This window comes from Phalacrocorax aristotelis, chromosome 1 (genome assembly GCF_949628215.1).
Source record: "Phalacrocorax aristotelis chromosome 1, bGulAri2.1, whole genome shotgun sequence".
Lineage (NCBI taxonomy): Eukaryota > Metazoa > Chordata > Aves > Suliformes > Phalacrocoracidae > Phalacrocorax > Phalacrocorax aristotelis.
In genome coordinates, this window is record NC_134276.1 from 45,782,447 (window position 1) to 45,795,245 (window position 12,799).

Here is a 12,799-nt window from a genome sequence, read left to right on the forward strand (position 1 = left end):
CCAGAACCCACAACTTGCAACAGATACTTTCATGCCATGGAGGCTCAATGCTGATGGGCCTCCAATTATCTCCAACAACAACAAGCAACAGGAGCACCACAGGAGGACACACAAACTCCAAAAGGCAGTAGCACACCTGCAGCAAGCATGGTATAGAGATAACTAACCCTGGCCAGTGGGCATGCAGGGGCTCGGCACCACTTGCACCGCAGCCAGTTTGCTCCTTGAAGTGGGTGCACTCAGCAAGGGAGATATGGCAGGTCCTACATTTAGGCTTGGCAGTCCTGAGGTACTGCCAAGAACTGCAGCGAGAACTGAGGAAATGGCTCACAACAAGATTTCCGACCTAGATCTTCAGGCTGCTTCTATCACTATTTCATACAGCCTACAACACGCATTTTGCAGACTGCAAGTGGTAGTGGCATCCATTTCTGCTCCTCCTGAGAAGTGGGAACTCTGCTTGTAGAACTTCTCCTTTCTCACCCAGCACGGGGACACTGACACACCATGCATTTCAAACACCCACAAATTGGAACCAAGGGTGTCTGTGCCTGCATTATAAAGCAATCTGTCATCTTGTGCTCACAGGCTAGTTTTTGCTGTCTCTGTTCTCAGCTCTGACTAAACTTTTCAAGGTGAAGTTTTTTGATTTTCACTCTCAAAATGAATTTAAAAACAAACAACAGAAACCCCCAAACCCCCCCCAAATCCCCAAACTTTAAAAACCAAAGTGACAGTTACAAGAGGACACTCATCAAAGGAAGAGTTTAAGCTTTGTATTACTTAAATTAATCCAAAAAAGTTATGTAATCACACACCAAGCCATACAATCAACAGCAGCAAGTAACACAAATGATAGATGCCAACATGTTTACTAACTGAAATTGTAACGGCATATCTATTAACTTTTCAAACTAGTTTAACAGGTACTCTGCTGCACTGAGCTATGCCAATAGGTGCTGAAGCAGGCCCTTAAGCACAGCTTTCACCTACATCCACAATTTGCTAACCCCAGACTCATCATCACCACCTATCATCTCACGGAGGAGTGATCTAGGCAACACCAGCAAGATCTACCTTTGCTTTACAATGACATTTAGTAATTTTCATGACATGAACTGTGAAAAGATCTCTAGTGTTTTAAATATTCCACATTTTCGTCACATTTTGTCAATTCTAGACTACTCTCCTGTGAGCTGCACTACAATGTGGGCTGCCTTACTCCCCCACACACCACCTCACATGAAGGTTGCTGCCATCTCTTTTTATGCAATTCTCCATTTCTCCTGTTTCAAAAAACTGTTTAATAAATAGGATTTTCATTCAAGCACTACTGCAAAACCAATGCACCTGAAACATCCCACAGCAGCTCCAAGCAGAGCAGAAATCTGTGCAGCCACTGGGATGCAAACCCTGCACACCGCTGCTGAGCGGCTGCTGGGCCAGAGACATTTCTTGTGATTCTGAGCAAAGCCTCTAGTGCAGCTCTGCGATGACTACTTGAAAAATACAACCTTATTATATATAAAAAGATCTCTTTATTTATTGATTTTAAAGCAAAGCTTGATGCTTTTGCAGTAGACCACGCTTTGACAGGGAATGTCTAACCCCACCCCTGTGCCTACTTCCATTTCCTTTCTGAAGTTTGAGCATGCAGAAAGACCACAGCTATCTTCACTAAAATAACACTTCTAAAATATAGTGGGTTTGATATATGAAACTTCAAAACAATGGTTACAGTCCTCTGTAAATGCCTGCCCCCAATCCACACTGTCAGGAATGAAATAAAAGGACAAAACCCTGAAAATTGTAATCCAACTTCATTTAAAACAAGGTCAGATCACAAGCCAAGTACTAAATGTGATTTGGCCCTAAGTCTGACGAGCTGATTTTGTGTGTGTATATATGTGTGCGTGTGCTTTGGATACCCGCCCCAAGCCAGCTGCTGAGAACACACTAAACATGTAAACACACCAAAATAGTTGGGAAATGAGTGGAATGGAGCCAAGTCTGGGACCCATAAACAAGAAACCATTTAGGCTATGAAAGCAACTGCCCAGCAGAAATGAAGAAATAAGTGTAGTAGAAAGAATTTTGTACTGCAGTTTGTAAGAAAAGGCTAATAGGAATGCTGAGGTCTTCCCAGAAATCATTCATTACTTTTACAAAGGCAAAGAGAACAGGAACGAGCTCGGATGCAATGCAACCATGTCAAGCTGAAGGGGTTCATTGCAGAAGTCTTAAATGCCTTTTTCTCCTTGGAAAAGATGAGTGTTGGAAACACCCCCAGCAATTTGTCATGAAAAATCAGTTCCAAGGCCACCTCACCCCACTCTCAGCAGGGCTGAGCCAGTGGCAAGCAAACCTGGGCACTACACCACTCACATTGCACGGCCCTCCGGCAGCACCAGCACCCGACGGGAAAGGACGGGAGCAGGAGACAGCACAACATGCGGCTGTCAGCATAAGGAACAGAGCAAGAAAAAAAATCTCTGCTGTTCCTCCCCTTCCTGAATATAAGGTTTGGGGAAAAGTTTTCCTCCCACTCTACAGTTTCAGCCTAAGTTTTACATTTTTAAGGGAGAGTAAGTAAAAGCAAATCTGCCCTGTGAATATGATTGAGTTCCAGACAACAACTGCCTGCTATCTATTTACACTGTGAAATATTCATTAAATATCAACCACCAACTGACTGTTAAGGGACAACAGATGAAACCGAAAGAACTTCAGAGTCTCCCTGCCTTGCTGAATGGGGCCATCAGTCATTTTTAAGTGGTCGTTTGTTACATTGTTTTATCCAAGATATTTATAATCATAATGAATTAAGACAAAACATCGAACTACAGCCTCTTTGCCCGAGAGTAATCTAAACTGAAAAGCACGTAGCAGAAAGGATGGATTGATGGCCAGCGCGAAATAACTCCCTTGAGATTAATATATTTCATCCTGTTGATGTTTCTAGTCATAATTATACTCCAAGAGTCCACTGAATGATGTTGGATGTGAAAGACCACTTAAAAGCAACTGCTTCCTTTCTAGGAAAACTGCATTTGTTTGCAATGGATACAGAGGGGACAGCAGAGGACAAAAACCAAACACATCATCACACTGCTACTAATACTCTGACTATGCAAATGAAAACACAAAGATTCCTTGAAACACCCTCAAACACGTTAAAAAAAATAGTTATTTTTATCATGATCAGACTTTAAAATCAAGACAAAAGTAAAGACTGAAAGTTCAGTGAGTCCGAACTCCATCCAAAACCAGGGCAGCTCCAAAGTTAGATCAGATGGCTCAGGGGCTCAACCAGCCTGCACTGGAGCATGGGGTTGTTCCTCGCCCGGCGCAGGACTTTCCCCTCTGCTGAACTTGATGAAGTCCCTGCCAGCCCATTTCTCCAGCCTGCCAGGGTCGCCCTGAACGGCAGCCCTTCCCTCATTGCACCAGCTGGCTACCATTGTGCGGCACCACGCACATGCACCCTCCTTACGCCCTGCTCCACATAGGAGTCAGGGGAGATGAGGCAAGGGCACATCAGAGGTAGCAAGACTCCTGAGATGGGATGAGCTCTGGAGAGCTCAAGAAAGATGTCCTTTGTCCTGAGTCCTTCCCTCTAAATAGCTGAGCCAAACTTGGCTCTCATTTTTCATTGTCGGTTTTTGGGGGTTTTGTTTTGTTTTTTAAGAGATGATGCACAGGTTACACTTGTGAGACTGCAGTACTTCCTGGGCTTATCACGTAGACCTCTTTAGAAAATAAGCGGTCATCTCCTAACATCGCCGAATTCAATACAACTCTGTGTTACCATTTTTTGAGAACTAAATAACTTAGAACATCATTAAGCCCCATCAAATGAACTGCCCAGCAGTATTTCTGCAGGCTGTCCATGAAATCACAGTGTCAGCAGGAGACTGTACCCAAGACCACTCGTTAAGTACAATGCAGACCTGCCTTTTCAATCTGAGCAATCTCGTCTCCCCTTTAATTTCACTCTCTGACTTCCTTTCAGTCCTACCACTTCTTTTTAGTTTAAAGTCCCAATCTTTATTTTGACCAGGACTTTTTGAGCTATAGTTCCTCCCTGTCAGTTACCAATTTCCTTCCCAGCTCCTACCCTAGTCTCTCATCTCCATACATCCCCATTCAAACACTGTAGACTTAAAACCATAAGCTTTAAATGTCAGCTCCAACAGAGAACTGAACCTGAGACAGACCAACAAAGACCTAAAATATACCACTATAACATACAGACAATGCAACCCAAGTTGTTTACACCCCCAATGATATACCCATATACTCATGTTGACAATGAAAAGCTTTCAAAACCTGGTTAGCAAAGGAGCAGTAAAGTGAAAGGCTGAGGCAGGGCGCTGGGTGAAATCCAGTCTCATTCCTATGGGAGCCAGAACTTTATCAACTAATCTTAACAGTGATCACAGAGGAGCCCTCTCTCCCTCTATTGCTTAAGCTTTCTGGAATCAGTCTTCCCAGAAAAGGAATTTTTACCCTCAAACTTTAAATTTCTCCACATAGCCACATTTTTTTCTCATTCAGCGATATGATTTAATTGTGGTGCTTTCCTAAGAGAAAAGATTAACAGCTGGATTCAGAGCCCTACATTTGCAAAGACTGCCAAACAGAAAACATGTAAAGAAGTAACTCAGTATCCCCTTCCTTATCTGCACATATTTTGTGCAGCTTCCCCACAATTACAGCGGGATGTCACCAGAAGGGCATGAAAAAGTGGAACTATGACTGGACAAGAAAGAGGTCACCCTGGATAGTATGAGGAGTCTTCCGTAACATAATGATATCCAGAGACAGCTCACAGTTAGTTAGGTAGGTCTTTGCACCCTCACACTTTCTGATAGTAAAGCGCCTCCAACAAGTTTGTACATACATGATTTTGTCACTGCAGTGCTGGAAGATGCAAGCAAGGTTTGGGTGGTATTGTTTTTTTCACTCTGCTATTCATAGCCAGGAGGTCTGAGAGAGGAAATGTTTGCTCCCCAACACGAGCCCATCCCGAGCTATCACACATCAGTATGGACGGCAGCCACCAACACGTCAGGAATCAAACCAAAGAGAAATTCTTAAGACTTTATGCACTGGTTTTAGTAGGCAACAACTGCTGGTTCATATCTGGGCATACGGGTCCCTGTCCCATAGAGAAATTGTGTACATTACTGCAGAGCTACTAACACCGCTCCCTGTCTCTGTTAGGACTTAAATTTGGCTCCTGGAGGCTGGAGGTGTTTTCTGGGACCTGTGGTACGTAAAGCAGATGTTCTGTGGATGCTTCTGAACTAAAGATTGTTTCACTGGCTGTTATTTCGGCAGACTGGATTCAAGGACACAGATGATTCCCTCAAGTCTTATGCTGCATATGAATCTGGAGGTAGCTAGGATCAGCATGTCCACTACCTGTTGTAAGCACTAAAAAAAGCATACCCAAAAAGGAATTAAAGTAAACTCTTCTGCATCCAAGCCAGTTGTTGATAAACTATAAAACTTCTAAACCACTAAAAGATTGATAAAGACAAAACTATCACTGAGATAGATAAGAATCTTTGTCCTCCTGACCTACGTTGCTCAAGTTAACAGAACTACAGACTTACATTTCTGGTATTGAACTGACACTGCGCTTTTGGAAAAAATCTGGGGGTTTTGATGTTTTTTAGATTGTTCACACTCCTGACTAGGACTCGGTTGAAGAAAGCTCTCTAGGAAAGAGGTTTTCCACCATAACATATCCCTCCTTGAGTAGTAGAGTTTCCAGAATGCCTTATTTAACTAAGCTGCTGCACAGCATCCCGCTGTACTGCACCCTGCATCTGTCATTACAATTCGTTTGCTCCAGTGCAAACCCACAGGCAGATTCAGCTTTGCTTAAGCAAGCTGGGCCTCGGCAGGAACTGGTAAACGTAGCTTTCACAGCCAAAGCCTATAGTTCACAGTCACCAATAAGTCAGATTGACAGATGTCAAGGCCTACTGAATTTTATCATCTTTACAAAGCATAACAATAAAGTCAGTAAAGCGCAGAGGTCCGCTAGCAGCTTCTTCCTTTTTAACTAGCACAGAAAATCCATGCTGTAAGACAGCCATCTCTCTAGGATAAGAAAACAAAGCACAAAGATACTTTTGAAGATATCGTATCCTATTTGACTTCTTAAACAGCATTTGTCAGCATGGCATCTGAGTGCCACTCCACAACATAGTAAGCTTCATAGCCAGTAGCTGTAATGGAAGACAACGCCTCTCTCATTCTCCCTTCAGCCTTGCACATAAGAATAATGAACACCGCTATGCATCGGCCCATTCAAACACCTGGCTTCAAAGGAATTACCTATTTCCTTAACGTACTACTAGGTTTTCCTTTGAACACTCAGGTTTGGTCAGGAACTGTTGCGTTTAGCTACAGCTGTGTTAAGCTGTAGTATTCCCCTGTCTGAAAGATAATACGGCATATGAAGCTCAGACCGGTTATTTCATCTATTACATTTTGTAACACAATATAAATTTTTGATAATAGCAGTAATATGTATAATGCATACGGCTGTAAAAATGTCAACCAACTTTTATGGCTTTCCTCTTCATATGAACATTCAGTCATCCGTTCGTCCCTAGATCCACTTCAATCCTGAAAAAGAAAAGTTTAAATTATTTAATTGATGTATTGTCTTAGAGGTTCATTAATTTCTCAAATATTATTGTATATGTAAATAAAAACCTAACCATGGACATCTGTTCCATAGTGAAAGAGAGGTCTGTAGAGCAGTAGGTTTATAAACACCTTAAATTAAACTGAATAAATACGACAAAAGGTATGTTGCAGAAAGCCTTATGTTTCCTCTTAACTAATGATTTTAGTCAGTGCTCTCAGTGCCTTTAATTTCTGAGCTTCTACATGAGGGCACTAAATCCCAACTGCTTTTATTAGTCTTCAGGGCCCATTATATATCAGTACAATGCATTTGTACAGGTAAACTCTCCAGCAGTTACCAAGTGTGAATATTCTTTACTGGTATCTAAAAATGTGTTTCCTCGAAATAGTATGTGAGATCTGGACAATAACACATTAAAAACTAAAATGCATTTATTAGCGCACACAGTCAGTACTCCAGCCATAGGAAATAACTGTGCAAGGCATTAAAAAATATGAATACATATTTCTTGAAAGGTTTCCTTTGGATACACAACTATTTTATGTTTCCATGCGAATCTTTAAAAGAAAAATGTATATAGAAATTTAAATACTACATTATACTTTTGGGAGGCTCCTTCCGGTTTAAGAAAATACACTGATCCAGGAGTCTAACTTTTTAAAAGCCTTGGGGGAGAAAAAAGCTTTACATGTCCAAAATTTAAATGATAGACAGTATGTGTTAAACCTCTTTCCAGAATACGTGCATATATCTGGAAGCAAATGGTACTTACATATGTCTGTTAATAATGGAAATGGTGTGAAGTCAAGAATCTAAATCTGCTGTCAGAGCTGTTATAAACAATCTGCTGTTATTTTTATATCATTCAAAATAAGGTCATCCCTCAAATAGCAGTGGAGCATCACCTGCCTGCTTTTAAACCACAACCCAGTATTTGATTGCCACTGTATATACAACAACATGACTAACAGGTTTCCAAACACTAAGCAAACTTGTACACTGAAAACAAGACAAGAAGCTCCCTTAAGCATGTAAAATTAGTAAATATTCATATACTGTGCTACTATTATACTGCCTCAACACCATGCACTTAATTTTATTTCTAAGAAAATATTACGGTTAATAGAAAAAAAAGTAAGTTCCAAATATTCATATGAATCATAAAAGGTCACAAAACAACCACAAATACTGGCCTAACTAAATACTCTAGGCTTAGAGACTGCTAACTGTTGCAGACTAGTTGCCCCATCTCCAATGCATCTTGTAGGCTCTCTTTCCTTTTTGTTGTTTAATCTCCTTTGGCATTATTTGGATTGCTTCAAAATTTCCATTTCATGAAGCAGATTTTGGGGGGGGGGGGGGGGGGGGGCGGGTTTTAAATTGCACACTTGAAGAACCACCTTTGAGTTTCTAGCTGCTCTTTCTCTGTGCTAATGTCGAAAAATGGGACAAGTGGACCAGGTTTTCCATATCCTGGACTTACATGATGTGGTGATCTAACCTGAGCAGGAAGTTACTTCGTCATCAAGTTCTTTAAAATTAAATGTAATGTTTTCAAAAGCTTCATGGGGTCTCTGCCAGAGGAAGACAGAGTTTGACCTGTAATTGTTTCCAGTTGTCCAAGTTTTCTCATCATTACTCCTCCCTACATGCACACAGACACACATGCTCCTACAACGCAACTTGACTTCAAGTTACGCCCAAACGCTGAAGTCCTATTAGGTTACCGTGGCTATGGTGACAGAGCAAACACGGGTGTGCGTTTCAAAACTGCTACCATACCACTAGCCGACTAGCCATAGCCGCAGCTGGTTTCACATTATTAAATCATGTACAACAGCCCTCCTCATGAAGATGCCACTTCATTAGCAATGGCAAATAATTGAGTTCGCTTATTAATTCTCTTTGGGTCTGCACGATTTATCAAGCACTGAATTACCCATGTCCCTGCATCACTGGGGTGCTCTCCTCCATGAAAAGGCTTTTGCTTGTCACCCTCTTCGCCAAGCACACGCAGGGCATGCAACAATCTCCAGCAGTGCCACCATCCCACAACGCTGCTCCACCGTGATACACACGGTCTAGGGGTACGACTGAGATGATCCCCTAGCACTGACCACCAGGGTGACCAGGAGCATTGATTTTGGCGGCCAGTGCACGCTTGCCACACATGCCACCCATACAGGCCACAGGCCTCTTCACTGCAACTATTTTAGGCTGCTTTTGGGGAGAGGATGAAGAGCAAACTGTCCATCTGAGAATGCCATTTAGCTAGTAACTTCACAAATCTGTTGCCCGATTTTCAGAAGAGCTGACAATCTTTGACTTCGGATTAAATTACTTTGAAATGCATATGAAAAATAGGACCGTCTGTCCTTAAAGGACTCCCAAATCCATTCTGCCATGTGTGTCACCATTGTGAAACCTGCCCTGGTCTTTGGTTTCCAGCAGCTTGCTGTGAAATCTCAGCTTCTACTATCAAGAATGTGAAAACAGACATGAAAGTCCAAATAGAAGCACCCTCAGTTTGTATCAAGTGGGTTTTATACCAGCAGAAAATCTGCCTGATGAGACAACTGCATGCAATGTTCCTGATTCAAAACCTTTATGTCAGAAGGGCTCTTCAAGTAACCTTTAAGTTAGAGCAAAGCACCTAACAAGCCACTAGTTTCAACCAAAAGAAAGTAGCAAACACAGAATTATGTCCACATCCAGCCAAAGGCTAACAGAACCACAGAATGGCGGGGGTTGGAAGGGACCTCTGGAGATCATCTTGTCCAACCCCCCTGCTTGAGCAGGGACACCTAGAGCAGGGGGCACAGGAATGCGTCCAGGCAGGTTTTGAATGTCTCCAGGGAAGGAGACTCCAGAACCCCCCGGGCAGCCCGTGCCACTGCTCTGGCACCCTCAGTGACGAAGCTTTTTCTCATATTGAGGTGGAACTTCCTGTGTTCCAACTTGTGCCCATTGCCCCTGTCATTGGGCACCACTGAAAAGAGTCCAGTCCCATTGTCCTGACACCCACCTTTTAGATATTTATAAGCATTGAGAAGGTCCCCCCTTGGTCTTCTCTTCTCCAGGCTGAACAACCATCATCCTAAAACCGTATTTTCAGACCACAGGAGTTTATAAAGCTTATGAATGCCACCAAACATTACATTTCTTCTCCTACAGCAAGGGAAAACCAAGCAGAAATTACAACACCTAGAGTTCACTTTGAAAATCTGTCTTGATCAGAATAAATGCCCTGGTAGTCCCTCCCTAGCTGGCATCCCCACCCACTGGTGGAGCTGGGCAGCAATCATGGACCAGAGTAAGGAACATTAGATGCGTTTCAGGACAATCATGCTGAGCATATTTCTAGAGAAACAGAGGCCACTAAGTGTGCAGAGGTGCCCTTGTCTCTACAAATAGAACATTTATGAACATATAAACCCACATTAATTAATTAAAAAACAAGTTCATGCTGCTATCACTTTCACATCTCTGTTACGTACTGCTAACTTTTAAATTAATTCCTATTAATACAAATACTCTATTTTCCCCCTTTTCTAATGCAGACAGATATGGGAACATAAATTTGGAAAAGACCAACTCATTTGCAAAGTTGTCATTTGCTGAATCAGGATTTATAAACTTTTCCCTCTACAAAGCAAACCCCATATTTGGACATAGCTGTTTCTTAATAACCTTATATAATTTTACTTTAGCTTTAGAAGTATGCACTTTTCTTGTTGAATGCCCTCAAATCTGCACTTACACTTCTGCAATCACTTTCAAAGTCTGAGTCACGCCAAAATTCCCCAAAGATGGAGTGTGACTTCTCCCAAACTCAAAGGCCACCCTGAACATCAGGTAAGGCAGGTTCACTGAAAGCACAGTTTCAGCAGCATTCAGAGATGAAGGAACACAGGTTATCCTCAACCCAGTGTTGAGGATGGCTACCCTTATATTAACAGTAGCCACATACTTGCCCTTTTTTCCTGTGCTTCTGATTCCTGCAGGGAAATTCATGAACTCCATAAAGCAGACATTCTGCAGAAGCCACAGATAAAATATACATTAACTACCAGTTACAGATTTGCAACAGTCCTCAACATTTAAAATCAGTAAGGGACAGGAGAGGCTGAAATGCAGCACAGCACTGCGCTGCATTGAATCAGCATACCCAGAAATCTACCTAAACTGCACTTTGAGTGCCTACTTTTCTTGCCTTGGGTCTACCCCCAGGATCTTTGTGAGCTGAGTTCTGTACCACTGTAACTAAAACTAGCCAAAACACTTTGCCACAGTTGTCTAAAAAAGTTAAAAAGCTTAAATTCCACCATAAGCCACTGTCCCAGCAGCAGCCATCACAAGCTGCAAGATGAATGGGGTAATACAGCTTAAAAGGCATTCAGCTTAGGTTAAGTGTAACTGCTATATCGTTTATAGACCTCACAGGGCCAAAGGAGCACTTGCTACGCATTCTGTTACTCACTAAACAACTGTGCTTATAAGGTTTGTTCTGTCCTCAGCTAAAGTTTTTGCTAGTCTTTGATTGTGATTTCTGTTCAAACAAGGCAAGCAGAGTTACTTTCTTTAGGATGCCAGCTCCCCCACCAACATCTTTGTTGCTCTGACGTACTGTCATAACAAAAATATCTTAAGCTGCTCAAAATATTTCTGAAAATTAACTTAATGCTTCAACTTCTGGTTTTCACTGGTATTTTAATAAAAGTAAAGAGAAGCAGGAGGCAGAGTGGGATGCTTGTTGCTAGGCGATACCTAGCTCTCCTGAACTCCTACAGACTGAAATATTTATCCAGACTCCCACGAAGAATGACATCTAGCATACAGAAAGAAGAGATGCAGGCACTTACTGAAGTACATCATGATTCAAGGTAAGAAGCAGCAGCTCTGCCACCAGCTCAGTCCCTGGGGTATCTAAGCCGAGGAGGCTGCAGTCTGCAATGCAGGGGGGGCGGGGTGATGCAGCTCCTGCCAGACATCTGCCTTGATTTCAGCTGAGCCTCATGGGGCAATGCCTCCAAAACTTTAACACCAAACCAGAACAATCTCAATGCCATTGGGCTCTTGGCAGCATGAGAAAGCTCATCTTTTGCTCACCTGACTGTATAGCAATTGTTTTTCTGTTATTTGGGTTTTTTTCTCCAAATCATTATACTCCAATAACAGGTGTTGTCATGGTTTAGCCCCAGTCAGCAACCAAGCACCATGCAGCCGCTCGCTCACTCCCCCTTGGTGGGACGGGGGAGAGAATCGGAAGAGTAAAAGTGAGGTAACTCATGGTTTGAGATAAAGACAGCTTAATAGGTAAAGCAAAAGCTGCGCGTGGAAGCAAAGCAAAACAAGGAATTTATTCACTCCTTCCCATGGGCAGGCAGGTGTTCAGCCATCTCCAGGGAAGCAGGGCTCCATCACACGTAGCGGTTACTTGGGAAGGCAAACACCATCACTCCCAATGTCCCCCCTTCCTCCTTCTTTCCCCAGTTTTATATACTGAGCATGACGCCATATGGTGTGGAATATCCCATTGGTCAGCTGGGGCCAGCTGTCCTGGCTGTGCCCCCTCCCAGCTTCTTGCGCACCCGGCAGAGCACGGGGAGCTGAAAAAGTCCTTGACCAGTGTAAGTGCTACTTAGCAACAACTAAAACATCTCCACATTATCACCACTGTTTCCAGCAAAAATCCAAAACACAGTCCCATACTAGCTACTACGAAGAAATTTAACTGTATCCCAGCTGAAACCAGGACAGGTGTCCATAGAAAAAAAGCATGCAGCTGGCCAGATGTGGATGAATGATTCATTAACTGAACATACAACCTTCCCAAGAAGTCTGTATGCCATGCACCTCCCCCTCCTCCTTTTAAAAGGTTTATTCAGTGATTAAACTTTCAAGTAGTGCTTACAGAGTCTTCCAGCAGAGGCTTAGATGAATAAACATTATTCTTAACAGGGTCTTTTATTTGACATTAACAAATTATTTTGAATTTAGCAGCTTCAAGGATAAGTCCCAGACCTTCTGGGACTTAAAGATGAATTTCAAGAACTCTTTGCTCTTCCTAGAACTTAAGGGTCTGGTTTGACAAAAATCATTACATATAAATAAGCTACATTTCATAAT

At 42.4% G+C, this 12,799-nt stretch overlaps 1 protein-coding gene across 19 annotated transcripts in view; it reads right to left on the minus strand.

Annotated features, from left to right (window-relative positions):
* The window catches only part of KLF12 (KLF transcription factor 12), a 251,879-nt gene that overhangs the window by 173,352 nt on the left and 65,728 nt on the right, over positions 1–12,799 (minus strand). For 17 of the 19 annotated variants that reach the window (XM_075088509.1, XM_075088473.1, XM_075088425.1 and 14 more), the window contains exon 2: positions 6,582–6,645. The exons of 1 other annotated variant lie outside the window; for it this stretch is intronic. In XM_075088509.1, the coding sequence (XP_074944610.1) occupies positions 6,582–6,602 (21 nt within the window). In that variant the 5' untranslated portion in view covers positions 6,603–6,645. Of the gene's footprint in view, positions 1–6,559; positions 6,646–12,799 lie in introns of those variants that run through there. One more of the 19 variants, XM_075088526.1, reaches the window with a different exon arrangement.